Source organism: Chaetura pelagica, unplaced genomic scaffold (genome assembly GCF_000747805.2).
Source record: "Chaetura pelagica isolate M959 unplaced genomic scaffold, ChaPel_1.0 scaffold124, whole genome shotgun sequence".
In the NCBI taxonomy this organism is placed as follows: domain Eukaryota; kingdom Metazoa; phylum Chordata; class Aves; order Apodiformes; family Apodidae; genus Chaetura; species Chaetura pelagica.
Genome location: NW_009952891.1, coordinates 368,522 through 384,352, shown reverse-complemented (window position 1 = coordinate 384,352; position 15,831 = coordinate 368,522). Strand labels below are relative to the sequence as shown.

At 51.6% G+C, this 15,831-nt stretch overlaps 1 protein-coding gene across 1 annotated transcript in view; it reads left to right on the top strand.

Moving 5' to 3' along the window:
* Positions 1 to 14,716: 14,716 nt before the first annotated feature.
* Positions 14,717 to 15,831, top strand: part of CDIP1 (cell death-inducing p53 target 1) — a 3,902-nt gene continuing 2,787 nt past the window's right edge. The window contains exons 1-2 of the mRNA XM_009995508.1: positions 14,717 to 14,733; positions 14,882 to 14,947. Of these exons, the coding sequence (XP_009993810.1) occupies positions 14,717 to 14,733; positions 14,882 to 14,947 (83 nt within the window). The remainder of the gene's footprint in view (positions 14,734 to 14,881; positions 14,948 to 15,831) is intronic.

Here is a 15,831-nt window from a genome sequence, read left to right as displayed (position 1 = left end):
GCCAGGCTGGTTTCTGGGGGTGTGTGTGTGTTTCCAGCCATCCCTGCTCGGGGAGAGGGCAGCTGGGGCTGGAACTGCCTGCTCAGCCGTCAGGAATGATGAGCCCGTTTTAGAGGAGTTGGAGGCCGCTCGAATGTCTCGACTGGCAAGATGAGAAGTGGTGATGGTGAGGGTGACACTGCCCATCAGCAGATTGGCAGTGAGAAATCTAACGGGTGAGAAAGCCTGTGAAACCTAATGGGTTTCCCTCATCCACCTAATGGGCACTGCAGCACCCAGTGGCTCCCAGCTAGTGGGAGGCTTCCAATGGTCTTTAACCATTAGAGTGGTGAGATCTTGGTCCTGCCCCCCAAGGGGACTGGAGAGGCAAAGGGCAGAAGCTGTTTGGTTGCTTTATGAAAGGGACAGTGGGTTGTGATTGCTCCTAAATGGGGGCTTGGGACCCTGGGGAGAGCTCCAGGGCTGTGCAGGGGAGCAGGAACAGGCAGTCTGGGGTGGAAACTCATCTGGATCATCTGCAGGAGTCCTGGCCAAGGTCAGACTTCTCCGAGTTGCTTCAAGTGAAGGTGTGTGCCCCTTGGCCTGAGGTGTTGCTGGAAGAGGTGTTCAGAGATGGTCTCCTTGAACCAGTGAGAACTGGGGAGGGGACTGGCAGTTGTCACATTCCAGGCAGAGCCTAAAATGGTGGTGGACTAGGCCAGGCACAGTGATTTTAAGTGGAAATGTTTTCAATGTTTTAAATGATAATTATAGTAGTTTTGGGCTGTATGTAAAGCTTGCTGAGAAACACTTGGTGAATATGCAGGATACCCTCCTGTTTGTTCCCTCTCAACCCACGTGCTCAGAATGGGGCTCTTATTTCAGCAGGGGCCCTTCAGCTTTCCAGGGTGTGTGACTGGAGTGGGCAGGACAGGAACCCGGGGTATTATGTAGCATAATGAATTAACCACAGTGTGTCAGTCATTCATTTCTAGGAGCTAAACAGACTCGTGTCAATGAGGAAAGCACAGGCTGGGAACTTTCCTTTCCCCAAGGCTTCTCTGTCAAAATGTTGTAGTGATGTCCCTGCACCCCAAGAAATCCCGGGGAGCATTTAGTGATTTCCCTGCTCTGTCCTTCTTAGGGGCTGTGACAGGAAGGAATTCCTGCTTGAAGGAAGGGAGGCAGCACTTTAGGAACTGATATGAGACTGTCTAATGTGGTGTGAGTACAGGTGGGGGTGAGACTGTAGCAAGGGCAGGGTGATGGAACAATGTCCCCAAGATGTCCCGTGAGTGAGGGCAGGTGGAGCAAACGTGCTCAGTCCTTCCCAGCTGCTGTTGTACAGGTGATGGGGCTGAGGGGGCTGGGTCTGCTCAGGGCTGCACTCAGGGAGGTGCTGGGATGTGCATCTTCACAGGCTGAGTGCCTGAAGATCTTGCCACAAGTGTGACTGGGACAGTTAACAGAGAGGGAGCTTCTCTCTCAGGACGTGAGTCCTTCCTAAGAAGATGGAAGGCGATGCTGAGTTTATGTTTCCTTAACAGGTCCTGCACCTGAAATTTCAGTTCTTAAATTCAGTTCCTCCTGTTTCTCTTCTGACTGGAGCCCTCTCTCCCAGCTCCTGTCAGGAATGGAGGGAGCTGTGGTTTCTGAGCCTGTTCTCCAAGCTCACTCCCTAATCAGCCATGCTTTCTGTGCTCGGGGAATCACACAGGGTGCAAAGCATGGCAACTCCTTTCCTTCTGCATGGAGCACATCTGGGAGATAGGCTCTGGGTGCCCTCCTGCCATTCAGCCCCCCCACTGTGCATGTTTCAGGGGTCCTTGGGACAGTCTTGTCATCTGCAGAAGTGCTCCCATTGCCAGTGTTGCTGGAAAGGATGAAAATAACTTTCTTATTTAAAGATATTATTATATATATTTTTCCCCCTTCTGCTGTGAATTGAGCAGGTAAATACTTGAATTGAAAGGATGTGGTTGTTGCAAAGATCTTCCAGCATGAGCATGGGTGGTTTAAGAAGAAGATACACAGACTTCTAGTAGCTGCTGTGACCCAAGACAAGTTTTATGCTTAGGGGTAAAGAGAAGTATGAAATCAGATGTTCTGTGTCTGTTGGTGGTACTGGTGTAAAGCCCTACCTTTGATTTCTTAGAATGGCTTTAATCAAGAGAGACTATCCTAGACTGAAAGAAACTAAGCTTTAAAAACTCTTGTTAATAGCATTTTTGTAGGGTCTTCACCAGGGCTGGGCACCACTTCTGGGGGTACTGCCACAGCTCTGGGGGTGCTGTCAGTGCCTGTGCAAAGCTGCTGGAAACAGGAGGACAGCAGAACTGGGAATCAACAGACAGAGGCTGAGGGGCCTCATGGCTCTGAGCAGCAGTCAGTGATGTTCTCAAAGGAAAGATTTTAACTGCAGTACTTTTCCTTTCTCCCTCATACAGTAAAAGTGGTGCTTTGTAGTGGGAATTGGTGTTGGCCTGCAGATTGTTGGAGTTTTGGGTTGGTTTTGCTGCCAGGACCTGATTTTGCAGAGGTTACACAGGCAGAGCCTGAAAACCATTGACCCTCCTGAAGGTTTCAGAGCAAGTTTGCAAACACAGACGTGTATGGACAATTATTTTTTGGCCTTCCAAAAACATGTGGCCAGCAACTTCTCCCTTAGGATGTGATACTTACCCTGCCCTTTTCCTGTTGTTCCCGACGGGCACTTGGGGTCTGTCTTGCAACTGGTGAGAAGCTGTGAGATTTTCAATGGCAGTGTCAGATCTTTGCATGCTCTGCAAAGGACCTGCCTCCTCCTCTGATCAAAGGGAAAGTCATTGTAACATAGGAAACCACAACCCATTTTCCTCCACAAGATGAAGTCTCTGAGGCCTGGGGAGCACAGTTTGTGCTCAGGCACAGGATGCTCAGTGGAACTTCTTGGTTGCTGGTACAGTTTTGCTTTGGGCTCATTCATTCTGAGCTGCCTCCTGGTTGTAGCCTAAAATTGGTTGTATTGTGGTGGTGAACAAGGGTTGTTTGTGAGCACAGCAGGCCTGGGCTGGTCACAACTCTGAGTGGAGGTGAGAAGGAAGCTGCCTCATGGCTTCATCTCCTGCGTGAGGCCTGGCTTTAGTGCAGCTGTCTTTAATCTGAACTCTCTCAGCAGGCCTGAATTTAGAGTCAGAAAATAACCAGAAATAACCCCAAAAGATGGCAGTGTAATTAGCATCTTTGCAATTGTGAAGAACAGCTGCGGGCTGTGTGTGTTTGACTTTGTACCTCTTGAAACATGGTGAAACCTGAGATGATCAGAGAATGAAGAAGCCAGCTGGGGCTCTCCATGCTAATTAAGTGATATATTTCTCTGTTACCTATTGTGATTAATAAGGTAGCTCTGCATTCCTAACAGTTATGTTTCCTTTATCTCTTTTGTACATTATAAAAATTGAATAATACCCAATTATCTTATTGATTAAGAGAATGTAAGATCATAAAGCATCTGTCCTGAGACAGTGGTATGTGAGACATACCACTGGTCCCTCTGGCCTGAACCAGTGTGCAGGTAGGCATTCCCTATAGTGTGTGTTCCTGAACTTTTTGTGATACCCAGTCTCTGCATTTAGAAAGCAAATCTGCTCTACATGGTTTGGAAGGAGTGTTTTGGAAGATGTGTTTTGGAAGGAGTGTTCCAGCTTGAAGTTTACACACTTAACCTTTCTCCTTGCATTCCATCTCACCCTCATAAATTGCACCCCTTACATAATACCATGGTACATGCACACTCCATGCTCCAGCTGTATTTCATCTTGATATACTTTTGCATTGCTGTGGTCACAGAGAAAAAGAATTGTACTTAAAATGCAAACTATGAGCAAAGCCTCTTTGCTCTGGGATGTTTTCCTTGAGCTCTTGTTCTGGGAGTCATTGTCAAGGCTGGGGCTAGATGTGGAAGCCCTATGTTGAGCACTTCTTCTCAGAAAGTCATGAGAAACCCATCCAAGTCACACTTTACCTCGTGTACTTCCAGGGTGGAAAAACTGCTCCCAACCCTCTGCTCGTCGCATCCCTGGAAGGGACTGCACTTCCCTTTGGGATTTTGTTTTCCCCAGCCTTTGTGATATCGGGGTGCTAATGCTGTAAAGGAGCAAATCAGGGCAAAGATCAGGGTAGAAACAGGGAGCAGTTTGTGTCCTGGTGTTGTGTGGAGAGGCTGGTGCTGGGAAGCACCACCAGTTTTGCCTGATTCAGCCACAGCTAAATCTGCCTTCCAGGAGCAGAGGGAGGATCAACTGCTTTTTATGGCAGTACCCTGTGTCTGCAGAGCTTTTAGAAATAAAGATGGGCTAATATGTTCTGGATTGACTTGTCCATATCTCCAAGACCCAGAACAGCTGCTCTCCATGGTTTTTTTCTCCTCTTTTGGGTTATTTTGTTGTGGGTTTTGTTGGTTTTGTTGGTTTTTTTTATTTCCAAGTGGCCATGACTCAGCCCTTCCCTGCTGCTGAGTTTCCTGGACCCTAAACCAGGCTATTCTTGGGACAGTGGTTCCTGACAGATAGCAACAAGGGGACTGTTGTTTTGTTTGGTTTAGGGTTGGTTTGTTTTTCTGTCTTAATGCTCTGCTTCCCTCAGATTTTTGTCTTGTTCCTGAATTGCCTTAAATTGTTTTGGATGCCACCTGGGGCATGTTCTTGTACCAAAGGAGCCCTCTCAGGCATGATCCTTGCACAGCACCAGCTTTGCTTTTGCAGCAGGTTGATGGTGACATTTCTAGGAGCATGGAGGGCTGTCGTGGCACAGCTGTGTCTATTGTAATTCTTTAAACCCCCTTGGTTTAGCCCCCGCAGTTCCAAGGGACAGTGCTTGGCCCTCCAGTGCTGTGCCCTTGCAAGGGGCAGGTGAAGGTGAGAACCATTTCTAGATGGTGACTCTCATTAAGGTGACCCCACACTGGGATTCAAATGGCCCAGCCTGACTCTGGATGCCTGTTGCCTCTGTGCACACTTCCACAAGTGAGGGGAAAAGGTGAACTAGAACTTAAGAATAATAAAAAAGCTTTCTGATTGCTTAATTAGTTATTACTCCCCACTGTCCCAGGGATGGCAGAAGCTGGAAATCTGCAGGGTGCTCTCTCTGCAGTGCTTCAGTGATGCAGCTGCTTAACCCAGAGGGCTTTGGAATTCCTTCTGGCATTTGTTCCCCTGTAGTGTGGGCTGGGGAAAGTCACCTTCCAGTGGCAGGTAGAGCTCCCTGGGCAAGGGGTGCTGGTCTCCTCTTGCCTTGCAGAGGGGCTGTCAGAAGGCAACGTGGTGTCTTAATACTCAACAAGCTTTGCTGCCTTATTAAGAGCACAGCTCTTTCTTGCAAGACCCAGTTGTATGAAAGGGGGAAGCAGCCTGAACTGTTGTGTATTTTGCCTTGAAAACACAGTTGGCTGTTTAAAAAAAAAACAGAGGCACTCTGTGTTTTCTCCAAGTCTGTGGTTACCAAGAGAAATTGCTGAGACAAAAGTACTAGAGGACTCAAAACACAAGGGTAGTGTTCTTCTTCAGCATCCCTCCACGTTTTTGGGTCTGCTGGATTGTTGTTAAGCCAACCAAGAGAAAAGCTTTTGTGGGCAAGGAGGCTTGGAGAACATTCACTGCCAGATTAAATTAGCCTTTCTGAGAAGAAATGAGTTGTTGGGATGTTGGCAGCCCTGCCCAGTGCAGCTGTAAAACCCACTCATGCTGGTACCCACAGCAGATAACTTGAATGATAGATGTGATAACTGTGTCCAGGGTAGTGCTGCTGGTGATTTGAGATTAGATTTCTGTCTGGTGGTGAATGAAGATCAGTCAGTTGGGTTTTATTGATTGTTTCTCCACATAAGCAGCAGGCCACCCTCTTAAAGAGAAGCAGAGGAACCCTTGGGCTTCAGAGCAGGATTGTTTCAGGAGGAAAGCACAGGCCAAAGCCAGCTCTGCCTCTGCTGCAGTGACTCTGAAGCCTGGGATGCTTTTGTGGTCCTCAGGGGTCCCAGGCACCAAGCTCGTGGTAGAGGTGGTCTTTAAGGTCCGTTCCAACCCAAACCAGTCTGGGATTCTGGAGGGGAGGACAAAGACTGGAGGAGAGCAGTGGTGGTGGGATTTCTGTGCTGCTGCCCACCCCTTTGGGCTTGTGTTTTTAACTGACCACTGGACAAATAGCTGTTACTTATGTGTGTGTGTGCTGCCCCTTTCTTAAAGGTGTGTTTGGTTTGTCTTCCAATTAGCTTAGCACCTTTATTCTGCTTTATGGTACAGCAGGAAGTGCTGGCAGGAGGTGTGGGTGTGTGCTGAAGCCTCAACTTGCCCGTCTCTGTGGTCATTCAGCTCCCCCACAATCTTAACGTGGTCTTTGAGCAAGAGAGTGAAGCTGGGGCTAGAGAACATTTCCACTGACCTTAACAAATCAGCTCTTCTCCTGGACTTGGTTGTAGCCTTTTCACAGACTTGTTGTCTGGGACATATTTGCGTGTTGGGGACAGAGATTCCTTCAAAGTTCGTGACTTTGAAGCTGCAGGTGTTGTTACTTTAGCCAGGCTCAGGCTTTCAGACTCCCTCTTGTGCCTCTGAGGGTGCATGAGGGTGGTGGGAGAAGTTTTGAGCTGGCTGCTGGGCTCTTCTTTTGAGACAGAAAACAGTTCCCAGCTTGTTTAAAGTTGTAACTGTGGGAGCTGCTCTGTATTTATCTGGCTAAGGAGGGGTTTTCAGTCCTGAATCCTCCACAGGAACTGAGCTATTTACCTGCCCTGAGGGCATCTTGGTATTTTGGGCTTGAATTTTCACCAGTCTCATCTCCTGCTGTGGGAGCAGTGATCCAGGCTCGGGACTGCAGCCCAGGGATGCTGTTTATTTTCCTTCTGCCTCGACAGAGAGGCAACGTAAGGGTTTAGAAAAGCTCAGAGCTTTTGAGGAGGTGCAGTGCTTTGAATGCAGGTGATAAGTGTGTATTTTCAGCAAGAGGTCTTCTGCTTGCTTTGTCCACAGTCCTGGGGCTGGTGCAGCTCGTGTCCAGGTGGTGTCTGCCTAAACTAGGAAGGTGCCTGGAGCTGTGGCCTGGAGAGGTGTTGGGATGTCATCTCTGTTCCTTCACCCTTATTTTTCAAAGGGAACTCTGTGTGCCTGACTGCACATCTTGCTGATCTTGGCTAGTTGAGTTGTACCCTGGTCAATGTTCTTGTCAGTTCTGCTCACATTTAATCAAGCCAGGCTAACGAGGTGGCTTTGCATGTCTTCCTGGTGTCGCCTGGCAGGGCTGCAGCAGTGACAAACGAGGCTCATGGGGAAGCAGCTTTTGGCGGGAGAAATGGGACCAGCTGGAGCTGCCTGTGACTCAGGGGTATGTCCCAGTGCTCCCTCTGAGCCACTGCTGCTGGGCACACACAGTGGGTGTGGATCACACCAGGGGGTTCCCCCCTTTGCTAGCTAGGGTGTTGTCATCTGTCCTTGAGCAGCTCAGGTGAGCTGGGCTTGCTGCCAACTGAAACCAAAGTCACGGGATGCTGTGAAGGAGAAATGACTTGGAAGTCAGTGCAGACAAGCCAAGTTTGGGTGAAATTGGAGGGAGAAATGGGACCAGCTGGAGCTGCCTGTGACTCAGGGGTATGTCCCAGTGCTCCCTCTGAGCCACTGCTGCTGGGCACACACAGTGGGTGTGGATCACACCAGGGGGTTCCCCCCTTTGCTAGCTAGGGTGTTGTCATCTGTCCTTGAGCAGCTCAGGTGAGCTGGGCTTGGGAGCAGGGGAGGGCAGGGACTGAGCCCCATGCTGGAGGGGCCCTGGGGCACCCCGGGAGAGGTCCTGGTCTGGAAACTGGTCTGGTCATGCCATGGGAGCAAGAATCACTGAATTGTCAAGGTTGGAAGGGACCTCTAGAGATCATCTAGTCCAACTCCCCTGCTAAAACAGGATCCCCTGGAGCACATCCCACAGGACTGCATCCAGGGGGGTTTGGAATGTCTCCAGAGAAGGGGACTCCACAACCCCCTGGGCAGCCTGTCCCAGGGCTCTGTCACCCTCACTGGAAAGAAGTTTCTCCTCATATTTCAGTGGCACTTCCCATGTTCCAGGCTGTGCCCATTGCCCCTCGTCCTGTCCCTGGGCACTGCTGAGCAGAGTCTGGCTCCATCCTCCTGCACCCACCCTGAGATACTTGCAGGCATTGATCAGGTCTCCCCTCAGCCTTCTCCTCTCCAGGCTGAACAGTCCCAGCTCTCTCAGCCTTTCCTCATCAGGGAGATGCTCCAACCCCCCAGTCATCTTGAAGCTGGTGAGTGTGGTAACGTGTGTGGCCTCAGCACGGGGGTTCCTCTTCCTCTGGCCATGCATGACTCCTCCCTGTTGGCAGCAGGACTCAGGGGAGGCCTCAGGCCTTACACACCCTCTCCTGCTTAACTCCTTTGCAAAGAGCCATGGCCTGAAATCCCACTGAGTGACACTGAGCACTTCTCACCAGGCCTCAGGGAAAAAAAGCACCACAAGGTGACACTGTACCTGTTAAATCTGAACGTCAGCAACTTCTCTGGCACCCAGGCAGAGCTGTCAGTGAGGACAGAAAATGCTAATGCTGTGGGAGACTGAAGTGGGTCCTACAGCAAGCTGGGGCTTGGGTGAGAAAACATCAGGACTGTGACATATGTTTGGGTACATGGCTTGGAAGGAAAAGGGGTCTGGAATCACCTCCAGTGTATTCCAAACTGTTTCGTTGTGTTGCAAAATCTGCAAGGGAGTTCTTGGAGCAAGGATAGGCTTTTGGGCTCTGATTAATTCTGCAACTGAAATGCAGCTACATCTCCCCCAAAAGTGCTGATCCTCTGATTTCCTCCTCTCCCTTGCTGGGTTATTTAATGGAATGACACATCCAATCAGTTTGATTCAGGGACGGTGTAGCTGTCATATTTGACTTTCTTTCCAAAAATGTCTACAGAATGAGGGAGTGATGAAAAAAATGGGGTGCATAAAGGAATGCAATCTTTTTAGGATAGTTTGGGGAAGGAAATCTAGAAAATCTTGAGTTGTGCTCTGAGATGTAGTGGGTGATTCCCCCTGTATTCATCTTTTCTGTGTGAGAGAGATGCCACTGAAATGGGCAGGGGGCATATTGTGACTGCAGGAGACACTTCTTTGGTGGTTGTTTTGGCTGGTGGCTGTTTTGGTTGTTGTTTTTTTTACTGTAGATGAAAACTGTATTGATTTTTCTGCCTTCCTATAGCACGTTCAAAGGGATCAGTGGAGGCTTTGACCAACACAGGGAAGAAAACCAGGATAGCTCATGATTACATGGTCCAGAGAAGCCAACTCTGGAGTTTGGGAAATCACCCAGTACCTGATGAGTGAGTTTCAGAGAGTCACAGAGTGGTGGGGTTGGAAGGGACCTCTGAAGATCACCCAGTCCAACCCCCTGCTAGAGCAGGGTCACCTACAGTAGATCCCACAGGAACATATCCAGGTGGGCTTGGAATGTCTCCAGGGATGGAGACTCCACAGCCTCTCTGGGCAGCCTGTCCCAGGGCTCTGCCACCCTCACAGGAAAGAAGTATTTTCTTCTATTTAGGTTAAACCTCCTGTGCTCCAGCTTGTGCCCATTGCCCCCTGTCCTGTTGCAGATTATGTGATTAACATTATTAATTAGATATCAAATGGATGATGTCATGCAGTATTTATCCTCTCAAGGGAAAAACATGCAGCAGATGCACAGGACTCCAGCAGCAGCTGCTGTGCTGGGTGCTTTCTCATGGGGTTTAGCAAATGTTAGCTGGGACTGTTTGTCAGCTTTGGTGAATGTCTCATGGAAGAGCTCTCTGGTTCCCCAGGGGTTTGGGTTCCAGCACCCTCCTTTTCATCTCAGGCTCTCTGGAGCAGATTGTCAAGGTGTAGAGGAACTCAGGTTTGTCTTGAACGTTTCTTCTAAGTTGCACCTTTGCATCCTTGAGAAGATCTGGTCTGTTGTGGTCTGTCTTCTCCCATGAGGCCAGGTCACCAGCTGGTGAGGTCTGACACCTCCTGAGTGGGAGGGGGGGGTGTTTTCCTGGGCCAGTATCGAGCTCTGTGCTTGCTCCTTGTTCAGGGAACTCTCTGCTGGGTTCAGCTGCCTGGCTGGTCCAGAGTGCTCTGTGCACCACACCTGAGCCTGAATCTGGAAGGGTTGGGGTTCAGTTTTGAAGTGTGTGGCAATGGTCTCTCCTGGCTGGTGGCTCACAGGCTCCCTTGGATCCCTCCTGAGCTCCTGTGGGATGTTCCCTCCAGCACAGTGAGCTCTGGTGCTCCCTGCAGTTGTGGGCAGCAGCAAAGAGCTACCCCAGACCTACCTTCCTTTTCCTTTTGGCCAGTTCTCTTTGAAATGTTGAGGTTTGGCAGGTCCTGGCAAGGCTGTCCCTGCAGCCCTGGTGTGGAGAGCCAACAAGCCCTTGGTCAGCCCATCTGAAGTCCAATAGCACCGGAGAGAATCCTGAGGGAGGTGGCAGCAGGTCCTCACAGGCACGTAACCCTTTGTGGATGTGGTGGATAAACCATCCTGGTCTTAAGCAGGGGGATTTTGTGCCCAGTTTTGCTGATATTCACCCAGAGGAGCAGTAGTTTGGATCTCTGGCTGAGGACAGCTGAGCCTGGGCACCAGCCTGGAGATGATCTGATTGTGCTTTAGATTTCATGCCCTGAGAAGTCATGCTGTGGACACAGCAGCTGGTTTCCAGCAAGGATCCTGCTCTCAGCTGCTGTGCTTCCTGGGTGATGGTGGCACAGGGAGAGTCAAACAACATGTCTGAGGTCCCAGGGTAACTGACTGTGACGAGGATGCTCCTCCAGAAAATTCACACCCAGTAGAGCAGAGCAGGGAGCTTTGGCTGCCTGACAGAGCTGGGTTGAATGGTGAATAACCCTCTCCTCTGGGTTGAAGGACCAGCTTCTGGCCTGCTTTGCCAGCAGAGCAAAGCAAGAGCCTCTGATCCTCCTGGAAGGAGCAGTTTTTGGCAGCTGAAATTTGACAGCAGAAGGGTGGGGGAAACCTACTGCTGTGCCAGCAGCCTGGCTGTTCCTGGACACTGGGGCTGGAGATGCAAGGCTTGTGCTTGGAGAATCTGGAAAAGCTCAGGAAAATCCCTCAGGAAAGGACCAGGGCTTCCCTTTAGTCCTTGGGTTTCCAGCTGCTCCTTGTGCTGCTGTCCTGCAGGCATGGGTGCTCTTGCTGTCTTGCCCAGGACCAAGCTGATGGGTTGAGGAGGTGCTGCTGGGGTTAACTGGGAAGAGGAGGGGGTTTGTGGCTCCTGCTCAAGGGTTGCCAGGACATCCTCTCTCTCTAAAGGAGGCTGCAGCTCTGCTGGCTGCTTGTTCCTTCCCTCCTGGCTCTGGGGAGAGGCTGTGCAGGCTGGAGGCAGCAAATGTGCATGGGAAGAGGGAAAGGCTGAGGGGGAAGTTTGGCTCATCCCCAGGGAAAACCTCTTTTATTTTCTTCTGCTTAAAAACCAGGCAGAAGTAACCACTGATACTGCTTTTCCAGGAGGGATTTTTGCTTTCTTTTCAAGGTAAGAGCTGGGGGTTGTTTGTGGTGCTTTCAGGAGCAGGGGGAGCTGAGCCACATCCCTACCAGCTCTGTGGGAACTGGTGTCTGTGTGGGGAGGGCAGTGTCCCCAGTGTGCTTGGTGGCACGGGGGTCACACAGGGAACACCCTGCAGAGCAGGGTCAAGGTTGGGCTTTGGAGATGCTTTGGAAATGCCAGGGTAGCCATGGTCAGGATGTGGTTCTGTCCATTTCTCATCCCACCCTGCCTGGTTCAGTCTCTTCTTGCTCCCCCCAGAGCCCTTTTAAAAGGTCAGAAGACATTTTGCCAGCATCTGATCTGCCTTTGGGGCTCCTCCCTAGCATATTTGTATTTTAAGTTATGATTCAGTGATTGGCTGTTTGGATGTCTGCAGGTACAAGAAAGAGGCCTCTAAAAACATCCCACATTCTGCCAAAAACTGTAATTTTTCAATAATAACCTTATACATGATTATCTGAGAGAGACAGAATCTTCAGCCCCATCCCTGGCAGTGTTGAAGGGCAGGTTGGATGGGGCTTGGAGCAACCTGGGCTGGTGGGAGGTGTCCCTGCCCATGCAGGGGTTGGATCTAGATGATCTTTAAGGTCCCTTCCAACCCAAACCAGTCTGGGATGAAAATTGTGCAGCAGGAGCTTTTAAAGTGCCAACATCACTGAACATGGTCAAGTATGAGCAACTGCTGCTCCCTCAGTGCCTGCAGCCCCTGCTCCCAGAGGCAGGAAAGCTGCTTTTCCATGGGTTTCAGCTGCAGGAGGAGCAAGGCCAGCACAGATTGTGTTTCTGCTGGTGGGAGTGGATCTCAGCTGTGCTGGGAGGCTGCCTCAGAGCTGCATGGGACCAGTGAAGCACCAGCAGGGCTTGCATGTGAGTTGGGCTTGTCAGGCATCTGCTCAGGTTTGTCTCACCCTGTTTGTCCAGGGGGAAGCACATGGCTCCTGCCCAGGCAGGCAGTGGTAACAGACCAAACCTTTGGGTGTCCAGTGACTGTCCTCTCTGGGTGTTACCTGTTTTAGGGTGTGTTAGCACATGGTCACTAGGACCTGTTCCAGTGGTACCGTGTTCCCTGGTCCCAGCCCCTTGGGAACAGGAGTTACTCTCTGGTCTGGGGGCATCCAGAGACCTGCTTTTCTTTCTTCTCTTTGCCCAAAAGCTTCCTGAAAGGAGACCCTGGGTCAACCAGGGAGCTCAGAGCCAGCTGTAGGCAAGTGTAGATGGATCAAAGCTGTAGCTGGGGTGGGCCAGGCCCTCTCACTGTCTTTGGGATTGGGGTGGAGTCACGATTTCCTGGCTGGGTCTGTAACAACCTCCCTCCCTGGCAGGGCTAATGGGAGTGATGGGAATCAGAATCTTGTTTCTTGTTGCCTTTAGTAAAGCTCCAGCCTGTCCTGCACATGGGCTCCTCTGCAGGTGTGCTTTGGTGCCTCATGTCCACACTGAAACCAAGCCACCAATGAGCTCTGAGGTGGTAGGAGAGTGAAACATGGGAGAGACATTGGTGCCTCCATCAGATCTTGAACTTAAGCCTGGTGAACTTGGCTGAAATTATTTGTGAAGGTTTTATTCCCCTTCCCCAGGTGTTCAGCTGGTCTCTCAGTGTTGTTATTCCAGTAAGCCCTAGTGGGGATGCCATTTCTCCCTGTGTAGGAACAGCTCGTTTGGTCTAAGCTGCTTTCAGGACACAGAAATGGTTCATGTGGGACAGCTTTGTGTAGTGTGCTGTTGTGGGTGGCTGGAGATCCTGGGATGTCCACCCTGGGACAGGCCACCAGGCTCTGCATGATGTGAGGCCTCTGGGATGAGGTCCCACCAGACTCCAGGTCTGTGTCTCTGTCGTGGTGCCCTGGACAGGAGAAGTCTTTTCTTTTTTTGCAAGACAGAGGGAGCAGTCAGTCAACTTCTTGGAAAGCTGGTGGGTAAACCTAGAAGGGACCAGCATCAAGAGGCCTTTTCATGTCATTCTTGGGGTGAGGTTGTGATGCAAAACACTGCTCTGGTTTTGTTAAGGGGCTGGATCTTCAGAGCTCACCTGCCTGTGCCCAGGTACCGTCAACCTGCTCAGTGTCCTGGCGGAGCTCCATCCTGGAGGGGCAGCCTTGTGCCCCAAGGAGCTCTCTGACAGAAATGGGCTGGGGGTGGGGTTGTGCTTCTCACAACAAGATTAAAGAAAGCATGGGAGAAACAGCTTCTAAGAGGCTTAGAAGCAACAGGCTTTCTTTTCCTCCTGGAAGGGCACCCAGCCAATGTCTTGCTCTTTCCAGCTCTCTCTTAATGAGCAGAATGTTGCACTGAGTGGCTGAGTCTGCCAAGCAGGAGCAGAGCAGCTCTGCCCCCTCCAGTTCCCTTCACCCCCGGGCACCAGGTCCTCAGATCCTTTCCCCATCACCCTCGTGGCTGCCTCTCCCTGCTGGCCAAGGTGGCAGGACCAACTGCTCCTGAGTCCAGGGCTGTTGCTTCATCTGAGGGGTGTTTGTGGAGCACATGGCTGGGATTGCCTCTTGGTCTCTTGGCTCCCGAGTTTTCCTGCAGCTGCTTCGCTGCCAGGGGGTGAGGCTGGGGAGTGTTGGAAGGTGGGATGTGATGGGAACACATCTGAGGAGTAATGGCAGATCTGTCACATTAGAAAAGCTGTGGGCTCAGCTGGGCTGCCAGGACAGGGAAAGCTCCTTGGCAGGCCTGTGTGTCCCCAGGTAAGGACTTGGGGACACTCCAGCCAGGCTGGGCTCCCCTGGGAGCCCTGAAGGCACAGGAACAGGCAGGGCTGAGGCTCCTGGGTGTGCAAGGTGGGTTGGTTGGCTACTTTCAGAAGATAAAGTCCTCCTCTCCTTGACATCCCCAGCAAAGCTAGAAAGAGCAAGGCCCAATTTGTAGCTTTGTAGGTCACTGCAGGAGAGGGAGGGCTCTGCAGTGCTCCCAGGGCTTCCCTCTGCCTGGGAGTGCCCCAGGCCTCTGCCCTGCCTGCTGGGGTGGCCAGCTCTGCCCCTGGTCCTAGGGAGGAAGCTGGAGAGGAAGATGTTCCCCCAGCTCCCCTCCTCTTACAGTTCCAAGCTGTGTGTCTGCAACATACCCCACTGGGGACCTCCTGGGAGAAAGATTAGTCAGTAAATACCAGGCATCCTGGGGACACCCTGTCCCAGGCCAGGCTGTGCTCAGCTCCCTGGGGACCAGTGTTCTGCTCCACTGGCGTGATGGTGCTGAGGAGTGGGTAATGGTGATCAGGCATGGGTACTGGTGCTGCCCTATGATCAGGCATGGGTACTGGTGCTGCCCCATGATCAGGCATGAGTACTGGTGCTGCCCCATGACCAGGAAGGGGTACTGGTGCTCTGCTTAGCTTTCCTGCCACCTTGCAGGAGGCTGCTCGGAGGCCGGGAGTGTGAGCTGGGGGAAGAGGAGAGGGATGAAGAGCAGCCAAGCAGGCAGGTTGTGCCTTGCCAGGGCTGCAGGGCAGTGTCACCAGCTGCTCCCTGGGTGCTGACAGCAATGTCACCATGTCCCCTGCCCGTTGGCAGCCTTCCCAAGCACCAAGTGAACAGCCTTATGGATTTCTCAGTTCAGTCACGTCCTACCAGATAGAACAGAGCCAGAGTGAAGAGGGAAATCAGGTTTATTGTTGTTGTTGCCACTTCCTTGGTGTTCAGAGAGCGTTGATGGGGCTTTTCCATGTGCTGAGGACACCCAGCCTGGTGCCTGCCATGGAGGGGCACACGTGGGGAGGGTCCTGCCCAGAGCTGCTCTCCCCAGGCCCACGGCAGGGACAGGAGGGTTGGCAGAGCAGCCAAGGCTGTAGTGGTGGCTTCTCCCGTCACTCACTGTCCTTTCATACAGGTCTGGTGGGTGCAGCCACCTTCCAAACTACACTGCAGACCAGAAGTGTTGTTCTCAGCTCTGTCAAGACCTCTGAGCTCCTTGCTGCAAGGAGGACAAGGTAGGTTTTACCACAGCTAAAATGATGTATCCAGCTGTTAAAGTTGGTCTCACCTTCACTCAGTCAATGAGAGGATTATGGAACATGCTCCATGGCTTTGTGCCCTCCACCTCAGGGGTTGTGTTCAGGCTCAGGGGGTCCCTTGTCCCCTCAGGGTGTGTGTCAGTGCTGGGTGGAGCTGGGTTGCTGTGGACAACGTGAGGAGCTCTTCCCCAGCTTTGTTTCCATAATGCTGGAGCAGAGGCTCTTGGCAGAGCAGCTTCCAGAAATTCTTCTCTGTGAGGGTGGTGAGAGCCTGGCCCAGGTTGCCCAGGGAAGCTGTGGCTGCCCCATCCCTGGCAGTGTTCAAGGGCAGGTTGGATGGGGCTTGGAGCA